The sequence below is a fragment of the Plectrocnemia conspersa genome, unplaced genomic scaffold (genome assembly GCF_051122295.1).
Source record: "Plectrocnemia conspersa isolate PC_06_02 unplaced genomic scaffold, ASM5112229v1 ptg000008l, whole genome shotgun sequence".
NCBI classification, from domain to species: Eukaryota; Metazoa; Arthropoda; class Insecta; order Trichoptera; family Polycentropodidae; genus Plectrocnemia; species Plectrocnemia conspersa.
The window spans coordinates 398,431-413,345 of NW_028277172.1; the positions used below are offsets into that span (position 1 = coordinate 398,431).

The window sequence follows — 14,915 nt, forward strand, 5'->3', positions numbered from 1 at the left end:
AAGGACAAAAAACGATCTGTCAACCTTATAAGAGGTTATTTTGATGCTGTAGTAATATAGTAATTAAAAATAAAATTAAAATATATCATCTTCCTTACATTCAATATAACGAATTTTCAGTACACCAAAATTTATTCATTGGTTCCGTGAGCTTCGCTGTATTGAAATTTCATAGTACAATTTTAAATTTATTATCATCTAGCCAAGTTTTAAACCTATTCATAAACGATATACAATATTTAGATTTATTATTAAATATCTAAGTTTCAATATAACGATAAAATCTAACGTTGTAAATCTAATAAATAATATAAAATGTTTTCTTCTGGAAATTTTTAGTCAAGTTGTAAACCTATTTTCAAATGAATTGAAAATGTTAAGTAGTTTTTTATAGATTGAACTATTTTGTCTATCATTGAAAATCCTAAATAGTAATGCCCAATTTGAACCATTAAATTTTAAAAAATATTTTAAAAAATCAGAACGAAGCAAAAATTATATTTAAAACCCAAAAAGTTGAGGGTCCGGTATTCGCACACTCGCTAGCTATCGGTACCTCACGATAGTGAGGTACCGACAGCTAGTATTATTTGATTGCTACGTGATAGAAACAGCTTTCATTCAAGCTACTATATGAATTAATTAGTTATTATATAGTTTTAATTTAATTGAAAAAACTATTTTTTGTCTGAAATTAATGCATCTGTAAACTCCGCATAAGAGTATTTTTCATACAATAATTCTCACAGGAGATAAATCACCGAGAGAAAAGTTATGATCTGACTCTCGGGAGCGAAAACCTTAAATTATTCCCAGCGTATTATCTCCGATGCTCGGACCCTAGAAGGAGAAGTATCCCTATTCGATACATTGAATATCTCGATCGGCCCTTTGGGGATTAAGTCCTAAATAAAACTCCATTCTTTGAATCTAATGCGCCGGCAAAAGATCGAGATTTCTCTACTAACGTTCTCGATTGGCTCGATCTCGTGGCATGGCCCTATTATGAGTTTTCGCTAGGGCGGAATCGAATTATCTTAAAATATTATTCCTCTTCGACGTCTTTTCTTTGTGCTCTTGCTCGTCCACGGGGATAATGAAAATTGTTACGGAGCAAGGGAAAAAAATAATAATGCGATTTTCCGAAGAGATACGTCTGATTAATTTGCCGCGGCTGAACGTTACAGTCGTAAAGATAAAGCTTTTACACACGGAACGTTAAGTCGTAACTGCAGAGGTATAAAAAATATATTGACAAATTGTGAATCATATTGTATTGTTGAGCTTATGTGGAGGATCGTGTGATAAATGATAAGAATATATAAAATATGCTATAAGCTTCATAAAAAAATTTAAGATCTCTTTTGCGGTCTTTTATATATGTACATGCTGCTATTCTCAAATATTTTATTTAGCGAGCAACTAAGTGGTCAGGATCAGGGCTCGCAGGGATATTACTTTCCAATGTAGCATTCAAATGTATTTTTTTACTAAAATTCTCATATATTAATTAAAATATGTAGTTATCATTATTACTTATATTTAATAATAATTTATTAACGTTTATTCTTTGTTTTTGATATTTCCATTAAACTATAATTTATAATATAATATAAGAGTAGGATGTTTTTTTAAATAATGGTAAAATTCTATAGTGTTTATATCTTAAATATAATGGGTTTATAAAAAAATTAGATAGTTACATTAATTAAATTTGTTTTTAATATAAACTTTTGTTAAATCTGGACAAAGCCTTTGTTAAAGCTGGACATGAACCTAAATCACTTAAACTCAGTAATTAAACTTTAATCACTACCAGAGTAAATTGTATACAAAGTGAATTATAATGAATCACGCTTTTAGATCAGTTATATACAAAGTATTTAAAAATAAAATATATGCTACTAAATTAATTTTAATTACAATGAATAACTTTTCCTGGTGTATTTAAGAGTATGAAATATAAAAATAGCGAATTAAAGCTATACTTTATATTAAACAGCATCACGATTAAAATGTATAATCTTTGAAAGCAAATCTATTAAATTTTAATCCGTCATGAAGCTCTTTAATTCGTCAACATTCAGGTATCATATTAAGCTGTGGACCCTTTATTCCACAATCGCTAAGCCACAGCACATAAAAAATCTCCACCCAACCCATAAAAACCTTATATTTCATTTACGTCCCACCCACAACACGTCGCGTCGTTCGTTTTTATAGGTTTGGTCAGTTTCGCTTCCATGCCGAAATACATATCTCTCGTAGTTGTCAATTTTGGATACAATAGTTTTATTGTCATTCGCGTGACATGCCAATAATGGCGCTCGTATCACATCGTTCGAGACTGGGTCACGGTGGGTATGGACCCCTGTGGCGTCGGCCAAGAAAATCCGAATAGAGATGGTTTTTGTGGAATACGATCAAAAATGTGCAGAATGACTTTATCAAATTAAAATAAAATGTATAGAAACACTGACCTTTGATCATATATTTTAAGTTGCTCACTTTATATTTGTTCCTTGATTCATCAAGATGTATGAAAGTCACCCTAATGTATATCGATAAATTGCCGTTGTACATAACCACTGTCTGCATGTTTTAGTAGACCAGCGACACGGTTTTCGTCACACACAAAACCCCCAAAGTATATGTATACACGATTTTAACATTAAAAGTATATAAACTATACTACTCGTCACTATAATGTGTATTTTTATCGTTTTCAAGTACCGCAGGATTTTAAGTCAATATGTTAGCTATTGCCATAGTATTTCGCTCATTTTTGAGTACCACAGGGATCCAATCTAGGTCCTCTCTTTTTTCACTTTATTAACGACATACTTGCGACAATAAATTTAAATATGTATTATATGCTGATGATTTATAAGTGTTTAAGAATATTCGCACAAGTTTAAATTCAATCTCTTCACATAAATATTTGGAATAGATGTGGATGTGTTCGATAGACCATCGATCACCTTTCAGCGTCGTCAAGTGTCACGTATTCTTATTTTTCAGATTCACTTGCCCAGAAATACTTCCGTCGATGATTTGGGAATGTTTTTTTACAATCCTTATAATGATTATTTGGAATTAAGTAGCTTAAAAATATATTAGCTTTTACTAGCACTCGTATCGTGACCCATTGATTGATAGTCCATTACCGTACCCATTTAGCCATCTCAAAAGAAGCTCACAGGGTCAACCGAGCGAGGACCAATTTTTATTTTATCCTCTCGATATTCCATTCACGCGCCAGTGAAAAAAAAGATCAAAATCGTAATTCACGACTATCTGAAGTTCGTGCGGGTTCGACAGGGGTGGCGCAACTTTGGTTTTATTTGATTGGAATTAAAAATTCATACGAATCGATTTGCAAAGGATGTTGATAAATGTGCCTGTTAGCTTTTATATATTATGTATAATAAGTTTTATATGTCGATGAAAGTGATACATATAAACTAGGCATTTTTCGGAAATAATTATATATCGAATATAGAGAAGTAGCTCTTTTATTCATTCAAAATCATTGATATGGGATTTATTCTGAAATTAATAATATACTATATCATGAAATATGTATATTATATTAAATGTGTTTCATAATAATATTTGTTCTCTCGGATTTAATAAAATATTTTGATATCTCAATAAAATAATATAAATGCTATATTTAAATGTCTTTCTGTGTTATTAAAGAAGGGATTATTAGGACTATTTAATATATGTCATATATAGGTATTTATGTACATACAAAAAAACACGTAAAAGATTGAATTACTAACTGAAAAATTCATCTATATTATATATATTTTTAATAATGCTTTTACTACCACATTTAAATAAATCACATTGATTTTAGATATTACTTACCATTTTTACATTATAGTTTTAACCCTTTTAAATACATAATACACTAAATTAGTATCTGTTCAGAAATCACAGTCAGTAGAAAGCATTGAAAATATCATGTATTTGATTTGCTTTTGCTACATTTTTTAACTATTTTTTGGTGCACCGATACTCATCAAAAAGTCGGTAAAAAAATATCCGTTTATAAAACATTTAAATTCATTTGTACAATTTTTTTACCAAATATGCTCTATAAATTTGGTAAAAAAATATGCAACGTTTTTAAAACATTTAAAAATATTCGCACAAAAATATTTTTTTACCAAATTGACTCAAAAAATAAGAATTTTTGATTTTACATTTTTCTCGAGTAATTATCAAAAAGAAACAATTGGTGTAACCCAAATATTGCCATCTCTTTCTTAAATATTATTAATGACTCTTTCTTACACATGAATAATTCTCCTCTGACATTATTAAGTGTAGTACTTAACCACCTGATTCCACTCGAGGTTTTGATATCATTACTTTTATTTTTTACGCTATGCTTTGCAATATGTTACTTAATATAACGTCATGTTTTTAATAGCTATATAGATAATAAAAAAGTTTTATTTAATATGATATAAATAAAGCTGCAAACTCAACTTATAAGTTTTTACCTATCAATTACAGACATAAATTTCATGATATCAGAGCTCATAGCTAAAGAGTATTTTGCTTTAAAGTTAAGATACTATAATATATATGAAAGTGTTAAGCCTGCACTACAGTCTCTGAAAGTTAGCCAAGGTTGAGCAAGGACTGAGGATATAGTGGGTTACTTCGGTCTAATTCGGTCTAAAATCTCTCGGAAGTTGTCCGAGGTTACCAATAACAGGAAGTAAATTGGGGATAATTCAGTTGACTTGGCCAGCTTCAAGCGCTTCCTAACATTGTCGACAAACGGACTAAAGTCCAAGAAACCAAAGTCGGAGCTGTTAGATACTTCCCCTTTCGCTCTCTCGCGTGTTAATGAAACAGTGAGAGAGATAATGATATGGTTTTTCGCAAACTGAGATAGAATCAGTAGCTCGGTTCAATTTCAGTATGCGCGTAAGCGTCCTATGGTTAACACGCACGTCGAGCGCTGCATCGTAGTCACGTGGTCAAGTTATAACACCACATGCTTATCGGGGACTTCAACAGACTCTTACTGACATCTTTCAATATTTTAGGATACCAAAAGGGATTAATTATATTTTTGATAGTATATTCTTCTAACAGATATCGTTATTATATTTTTTTCATATAAAATTAAATAATTTAAAATAATTAGTGGTACTTGATTTTGGTAAAAAAAATCGTTTCGAATATCCTTATCTATATTCCTAGATCGGTTTATATAAATGTCACACCATAACGAATTCTTATTTAGAATCGATGGCGACAAATTCTAGGATAGTCACAAATGTGGTGTTTGTATTCTGAAGTATCATTTTTATGCCTTATGGCATTTTGCAAAAGCCGACAAAGATTTTGCTTAAATTGAATATTTACGACCGAAAAGTTTTAACTGATATTGTATTGGTGAGTGCCCATACAAACTTTTATAATTATCAGTAGCGTAATTTTAATAAAATGACAATTTAAAAATTGCGATTATTTGGCGCATTTTTCGATCGCGCGGCATATGAAATTTGTGACAGTGTGGCCGCTACTCGGATGTCGGTGACCTCGGCGGACTTCAGTTGAACTTCGGTTCGGACAACTTCCAGAGAGTGTAGTGCAAGCATTAAACAATCTTCCATATTACCACTATAAAGTTCGATGACCCAACATGTGTGCCATGTTTGCGCTAGTATTTGGTAACACAATCTCTATTCCACGTTTTATTCAAGCATTATTACTTTATGGCATAACCCATTTTAACAATTTTTTAAACATTTTTTTTATAATTCTTAAAACAAGCTACTGTCATCTAGTATACTTTAACAGTGTAACTGTGTAGCCTGTAAAGAGTAAATAACACTATAAAAAGGCAAATAGCAAATATATATATATATATATATATATATATATATATATATATATATATATATATATATATATATATATATATATATATATATATATATATATATATATATATATATATATATATATATATTAATATATTGAAGAAGTATGGTTCTTGAAGAATATTGTCATAAAAAAATATAGGTTTGAGCTATGACATTCAAATTGAATATAAATAATTTATATAATATAGAAAATATTATAGAAGTGTCCAATTTCAAAGCTTTGTTTATTAATTTATATGCACTTAACTCATGTTGCAGTATATATGTCTTCTTGTGATTCTTACAACAATGTGTCCATTGAAAACTTAAAAAATAATTATATTTTAATTGATTCACCCTATTTACTTACATCTTATACATACACATACCTTTCTAATTGTTTATTAGTATTAATTTATTTTTGTGAAAATATATGAGGATTTTTAACAAAACGATTTTTGGTTAATTTACATTACAGCCGTCGTCAGATTTACATACTTTCAAGTTACGACCTTTTGAAGATACGATCACTAAGCAGTGTCATCCACAACTAAATAAAGTACATTATTTTTTTTTCAACTGACTGTTTACAATATAAATTAATGAAGCAGAATGCGTATTGTTATGTTTGTTGTAATCCATTATGTATTTTTATTCATCGCATTGTATAAAAAATGTTTGAGCATTAAAAATATACGGAGCGGCACTCAAGAGCATTTCCGCGATTTTTATATTTAATTTACTTTTATAATGTATTTTAAAATCATATTATCTTCGTAACGCTATACTTCACGAACTCGTAGTAAATTTTCTCAAAATACTCACACTTGACGCTCGCTGTTTGCAAAAAAATCTTATTTAATAATGAAGTATTTCGTTTCTGAGAAAAATTTAAAATCTTATTTTTAAAAGGTACAAATATTACTACAAATATAAATAATAATAACTGCGCGCGTTGGGTGCAAAAAATATTCGCTATACTTTGTAATTAAGAAATTCATTTTCAGGCTCACCAAATACATTGTTTTAAATATATATTAAATATATATTGCAAACTGAGTTTAGTGAGCTTTTAATATGAAAACAAATTTCGATTCTCTTAATATAAGTAAATAGTTTTGTAGCAGTATTTGTACCTTGCTCTGTATTTTTATAAAAGGCTACATATATATATATATTGTGACTTGAAACTTCCGTTGCAGGACTCTTCGGGTAAAAGGTTAGCAACTCAAAAGTATTTAGTGAAAGAATCTCCAGACATGCTGGCGATAGGATGGTGGACGGGGCAGGTGCCAAAAAGACCGCCTTTACCTGCAGGAACAACCCTATCTCAATTGATGGCTGTTGGGTCAAGGAAAAACGCGACAAATGTGGTGTGGATGTTGGCAAAGTCGGAGTGTGAGATGAGGTGAGTGTTTATATTTATATAAATATATATAAAAAAAAATTGCTAATATTTTAATTATTTTAATGCTACATTAGAGACTGGATGATGGCGATATCAAAAACGGTAAGGTTATTTTAATTTATAAATTATCTATAATTGCTTACTTTGTATTACATACATTATTTTTAGAACATCTCTTTACATCTATAAATTATGAAACTAGAATATAAATTAATATTAAAAATTTAACTATTACTATGGTCGTTAAGCTGTTAAGATTGCAATATAGGAAAATGTTTTAAATCAGAAATTCAGTTTGAATATTCTCATTTATTATTCATGCAATATGTGCTTTGACATTTTGTGCTTGTATTTAAATATAAGTCACCGTTACACGATATTAGTGGGTTAGTGTGGTTCTGCAAAATATTTTTATAATATTTTCTGGTATGAAAATGACAGTGTCTCTTAATTTTTGTTATTTAAAGACTAGTATGCATTTTTTTAAATTAGTATCACTATGTGTACTATGTATTAATTTAAAATATATTTATTTTGAATGATTCGCAGTTAAAAAAATGGTATTATTGTTTTACTCCACATCGGGCAAGCATATGTTTTAATGTGTTTAATTAATTGTTTATAGATTAAAATATTATTTTTTATAGTTAGTGCGTTCTTTCTATTAAGTATCAGTCATTCTTGGAAATGAGGCAATGTATTTCCAATCCTAAAAGTAGGTAAGCACCCTACACTAGCTGACGAATCAGCATATCCCATAGCTCCTTCCGCAAAATAAGCACATTGCAAAACAAATTCTTAAATGCCCGTCCTAGAACTTACGTCAAAGAACTTCACTTGCGTAGTGAAAGCTTATCTTTTTTTACTTTTGCCATAAACAGACACTTAATTTATACAAAAGTTTAAAAATCAGAAATATAAATAGCACCTATATCATTGGTCTTGGCAAATACAACTTTAATAACTTATCGTTTAGGTATAAGCATAAGCTAGCTAAAATATATTAAGAAATGAACCGTCCAAAAAGTTTAATGATCTGAATTCAGGTGTTTACTACTGCGACACCTGCAAGTCCCCGGCGCCAAAAGTGTCATTGGCACTCTACATTGAAACAAAAATGCCATATAAACCATTTTATGCGAGTACATCCATTAATCTAATTGTAAAAACTAGTAATTTTTTATAAGTTAAAATTGTATTTAAAATATTTTTAGATTACTCGCTGAAATTGGTGTGAAAATTGTTAACTATTTCTAAAAACTTAAAAATAACAGAGCCGCAAAGAGGTTTTTGTCAACTTTTCTTCTATAAATAATTAGTCTAATAGTCTAGGCTTAGATAGTAATTTTAAGCACTCTGTATATGTTCGCTAGCAAAATATAATGTGTCAATTTTTTGCAAAATGGCGACAAGTCTAAAAACTTAAACACTCGTAACTCAGTAGTTTTAAATTTTAACGAAAAGATCGCTACATGTGAAACGTTTATAAGCCTAAACTTAATCTATATAAAATATAAAAAAAAATAGTTTTTTGCTTCAAAACAAGATCGATCGGACCCCCATACGAGCCATTTTGAGACTTGCAGAAGAGTTAACACTCTTAATTGCTTGGTTTTAAAGATTTATAACTCAATTTTTAGTATTGTATAGAACTATTGAGCACCCTTTATAAATTCTGTATGAAAAAATAATATATTTTTTTTTTACAAAATGGCAGCCAGTTTAAAAATTATAAGTGTCATAATTTTGCAAAAACAAATACTACTGTAAAATGTTATATGCAAAAAGTGTTTAGAAACTTAATTTGCATTTAAAAAAAATAAAAAATAAAATATATTTTTCTTAAAAACAAGATTTATGGTAAATTGACCAGACCCCCATACGAGCTTTTATGCGACTTGGCATATAGTTAACGCTGGTATTTCGTTCCTTTTAAAGATATTGACTTGAATTTTTGAACCAGAATAGAGCTTTTGTATACCCTTATTATAATGTTAAAAAAATTAAAATTAAGAAAAAAAGTTTTTTTCTTCGAAACAATGTTAGTGTTATGAGTCGATTGGCACAAATTATGAAAATTTATTAACAAATAAAGAACTTGTTAATTTTTTTAAGTATCGGTCTTAGGGCCACATTTGCAGCAAGCTCTTTACATCGAAGCACAAAATATGTTCATTAAATTTAAGCTTGAAGTCCAGGTGGAACCCCTACAAGTATTTAACGCAAACTTAAATAAAACACGTAATGTTCTTATATTTTTAAATATATTATTATAAATAGGCTTTCTACTTTTTACTATTTTTTTAAAATATTTACTCATAATTTAGACTGTATTTTCTGCTTCCTTATAACCTTACGAATATATTTTAATATATTATCGAGCTCCGTTATATATTTTATGAAAGCTAGAACTACGGGAAACTGTCATCACATTACTTTTCTTTTAGTGATTGTCTCTAATTAAAATCTGCTCCCTTCACCAATTCTGGCATACAAAAATAAACACAAAAGCGGCCCACACACGTTTTTTTATTATTTTTTCACTAAATAATAATTGGGTCGAATTAGTGGCCGCTCGTTGGAGACCTTTTGCCTCCATCCCATATTATTCTCCATGTGTATAATACTCATACTGCACGCATCCGCACGTCCTTTTAGAGTATCTAATTTTCTCCATATCTCCATTCCAGCGCCCCTTTAATCATGGCAGCACGCTCATCGCCCCGGCACACTATTATGTGTATAAAACGCCCTTAATGGCCGACTTAATCCAATTAGAATTTATAACGTATTCTGAGCGAGGCGCAAAGAAATTCTAGTGAAACGTATACCTACCCCATCTTAATGATATTTAATGGATACAATTATAAATAATCTAGTTACTCGACTCTTTTTTAGACACTTTAAGATCCTATTTTCTTTTCTAGACTTTGAATCGTCTCATTTTTCTTTCAAGTTTTAATAAATAGTCAGAGAGAAAAATCGTCTTTGTCTGACAACAAAAAAATTGATATATTAAATTTCAACTTGGGTTAATTTATTTTTGATACTTTACACTTGAACTGTGTAAAAGCAAAATTTTGTAATATTTAATTACATCAACGAATGTAGGATTTAATTAACATTAAGCATATTGAAGACAAAGGGAATTCCCTATGGATCTATAAAATTATCTTGGATCATTTTACTAAAAATGTCTATACTACATCATGAACAATGATTGTTTTATCTGATATATAAAAGTTATATATTCTGAAAATCATCATGACATCAAATTGACAATGAAAAAAGTTCAGTATATATATAAAAGGGCATATTGAGTGACTATCGATTTAAGCTATTTATTTAAAAAGGACATTATAACTTTAAGTCGATTGAAATGAAAATAAACAGTTCAAGTAATAAACACATTCCTGCCTTAAATGTCAATGTATCAGTCAAGATCGTTGTCTTAATCACTAAGGACTAATCTGTTTATTTTTCGCATCTGTATATTTTTGACAAATTGAAATTAGTCGGCAAAATAGTATATGAATTAATAAATAAACCCTAGAACTTAGCTAGAACACTAAATTATTTTCATTAAAAAAAAAACATAAAAAATAGCCCTTCTAATGCACAAAATATTTCTGATTTTTATGCTTATGAATGTATTTATGAATTAGATAATAAATAGATTAAACATCTCCCTAGAAATATCATTAAATATTTAGAAAAAAACCCACAAAATATAAAAACAAATGATTATATTTTGTGGGTTTTTTCACCATTTAAAAAAAATGTAAAGGTGCATTTAATTTACAAACCTCATAAATAAGCAAAATTTTCTGTAAAATATCGCTTTATCATTAAAAAATTCAGCTTCCAGAAAAACAACTCAACGACACACTATTGTAGAAAAATACTTTTATACGATTTCACTGGTAATTTTATTTATTAAACCTTGAACTATCTGCCACCGTTATATAATACTAATAGATTATTTACTAAATTTTGCGTTACTTAACTTTAATTATTTTTAAACGACAACTTTAAATTTTAAAACATAGTATGTATAATAATAAAAAATAAAATACTTTACATGTCACGCTTTATATAATTTAATGTTATATAATATTATATATAGGCTTTTAACATTAGTAACATTTCCAAGTAAAGTCCCACACCGACAGTTAAGCGTCTCTAACAATGCGTTGAAACCAGTTTGTTAAATCCGAGTGTGTGCTATTAATTCGAGCTAATGAATAATTTGGAATAATATACTAGTATATGCTGGGTATATGATTTTGTAATTTAATAGTGCTGAATCGTGTTACACCTTATACCCTGCTTAGATTACAGTGAACTTTGACCTTCACGTTATGAAATTTTAAATGTCTGACGTTGTTCTGATATACGAGAAATTCTAAATAACCAGAGAAATCGTACTTTTACATTAGTGTAAAGATTATTTTTTAATAGTACCTATTATTTTCGCTGACTAAATTTTATTAAAATATTACTCCATTAACTGCCTTACTATTAGACATTTACACAAAAATATAAATATAAATTAAATTAAATAGACGTTACAATTTTTTTACTGACATTTAATACCACATTTAATAAAAAAAAAAATATGAAAAACTATTTACACTGTTCCGGTTTCACAAACGGATATAAAAATATATCACGTTTATGGCTATAAAAAATTGAATCGCTTTCTGATATGTCTCGTAAACGTCCTTTGTTTACGTTTTTAACTCTGTGACATTTTTATTCCTGGGTGTTTTCATTTTGCGCTTCATCTAAACGGCGATTGCCGATGTCGCTAATAATAACAATTAAAAATATTAATATCATCTTTAATTGATTTTAAAAAATCTAAAGATCATTAATTATTAAGTTTTGTGTTTATTAAAATAAATTTAAAAAAAAACATCTTATTTTGTGCTTTTTATAATTATTCAAATTTTATTATTGCACTATTATTTTTGCAGAAATATCTTACATTATTACAAAAAGTTTTTTATGTTATAAATTTATGTAATAAATATTTTATATTATGATTAGTAGAGCCATTTTAAAAAGAAAATGTTTTTATTAACAAATTAAATTTATTAAATTGATTAGTGCTATTTAAGAAATATCTCTACCCTGTATTTAATATATAGTTATAATTGAAATCCAGCAAAGCGAAAATCTATGATTGATGTAAAAAAACAAAAGAAATTTGCTTTACTGTTAAAAGCAATGTTCAAGATATGTCAGATTTCAATGACAGCAAAATTTAGAGTGTCATTTAAATATTTTTTATGCAGTTGGAATAAGATAGCGCCGATTCTAACCGCGCGTTTGTTCATTAGCTGTTTTTAACCTCGTGTCTATCCCTTGAACTTACTTACAAATTGATTTTAACAAGTTATTAATGTTTGATATTTAAATCCAACATGTATATGACATTAAAATATAACAATCAAATTTTAATAAAACATATATATTTTTTCAGCTACCCCCACCGCCTCACATAGAACTGGTGATGACTTTACCGCACCTGAGGACTGCCTTCAAGAGACCCATGGTTCGAGTGAGACGTGAGTATTGCCCTAATTTTTACAAAAAAAAACTAAACGAAATTCCAAAAATCACGAATCGTTCAATCGTATCTCTCTACTCTCTAACATTCGAACGGAAGCTGCGTGACCGACTAGATCGAAAGTGTTTCCTTTTTCGATACCGGTCAGCTTGAGGGAAAATATTATCTTTGGATTCGAGACAATTGTACACACTATTGTATCATGTCTTTATTTTTGTTTGATTGTCCGCTGTGCGGCGTTACACGGCGAGAGATTAAGATTAAACCTCCACCATTGTTTAGATACAATGTTAAACCGTAACCATCGCGCTTGAGGATTTAGTGTAAATTTAAAGTGAAACGTCCGCTTAGAATCTTGTTTGAAAAAATATTTTTTATCAGTAAATAAAATAAATGTCCCAAATTTTTTTTTCTTGTATAAAATTTTAAGTTCAATTAAATACCAAATATTTATTTTTGGTTTTTAAAAAAATGTAGATTATTTTTTTTCGACAATAAAATTATTTGCAAACAATTTAAAAGCTGCTGAAATTCTATAAATGGTGCATTTAAAAGGAGTTTTATATAGTGTTACTATTTATTTTTGAATGCCTGATTATAATTATTAAGATTAAATTGCTCCTCTCAATTAAAAAATTGTTATAAACTGAAAATCAATAAATGGAGCTGAAAAAATATAATAAATGAATGCCCTAGGCTACTTTTATATTGCGTGAAAATATAATTAAAAAAATCCAATTCTTCAATTGAACGTAAAATTACATTTTTTTTATCAAACACAATTTAAAGCTTACAAATTTAACGCGTAATTTAATTTTCACAAAGCTTTAAAAATAATTAAACACAAAAGATTATCGCGGATTTTTGTATATATCATAAATATATATTTTTAGATATTTTATAGCTAAAATAATATTTTTTATTCAGGTACTGATTTTATTAATTTAATTAATATTCACCGATTCAACTTGGTTGAATAGGTTTAAGATACGTTTCTCTTGAATAATACGATACAAAAAGAGTGCTAAAGTTCCCACGTTTAAACTTTTCCAGTTTACAGTAAGCGGAAAATCCTCAAAGAGTGTGCCTCAATCTAATACTTCGTGTGAATGAACATCGACATTTTGGGTGTGAAATGAAACGAAAACTTTGAGATTCTTTAGTACAATACAAAAAATAAATAAGAAAGACGTGGCACAAAGTACCGTTTTATATTGTATAATTTTTTTAATTAAATTATTTATTTTTATTGGTCTTAATAAATAATTTTATTCATTGGCTATCCATAAAATATGCTACTCAATATTCGGGATGCGACTTCAAAAATATATTTTCTCATAAATATTTTATTTATTATGTTCATTCGCGTCCTTTTTGCTGGCCGTTCAGGCCAGAGCGTCAGCACTAGCCGAATCGTTTATGGCTATCCCCATCCGGCTCCTAATGAACCGGTCCGGTTTGTATAATTTAATTTTAATATTTAATCAATTTTTATTTTCTTTCTTTCTGTATTGAAATAATACTACATATAATATTATTTTTTTACCATAGTGTTGCAATTGGATTACTTGTTATTTAATTAAAATAAATTAAAAACCACAGTCATTACACCGTTAATGTATTTTTGATAAGCTATTACATATATTTTATAGCTCAATAAATAGCTATCTTTACTGCCAAATATTTTTATGTCTTAGAATAGTCCAAATAACGATAGGAATGTCATAAAATTCATTTTTAAATAAAAAATATTTTATCCAGTTACAATATTATTTGCGTCAAGTCTCTTTTTACGGAGATTTTTTTCCACGTTCGTTCGAGGCAAAAAAATGAGGAAAATGGCAAAAGAGACTTTGTTAAAATTATATAGGGATAAAGTAATGATCCCATACGGGTTCGTTTATAACGCAACAGATGTACATAAGCCAGTCCCCCGATACACACATAAATAAATATAAACAGAATTACGATTGCCATCCGAATGATGGATTACCGTTCTTTTTATATGCACATAACCTGCTTATTCGAATATGTC

The 14,915-nt window shown here is 28.6% G+C and overlaps 1 protein-coding gene across 1 annotated transcript in view; it reads left to right on the forward strand.

The window, feature by feature from the left end:
• LOC148232638 (uncharacterized) overlaps window positions 1–14,915 on the forward strand; it is a 77,044-nt gene that overhangs the window by 31,976 nt on the left and 30,153 nt on the right. The window contains exons 4-6 of the mRNA XM_088189850.1: window positions 7,100–7,305; window positions 7,380–7,407; window positions 12,794–12,878. Of these exons, the coding sequence (XP_088045976.1) occupies window positions 7,100–7,305; window positions 7,380–7,407; window positions 12,794–12,878 (319 nt within the window). The remainder of the gene's footprint in view (window positions 1–7,099; window positions 7,306–7,379; window positions 7,408–12,793; window positions 12,879–14,915) is intronic.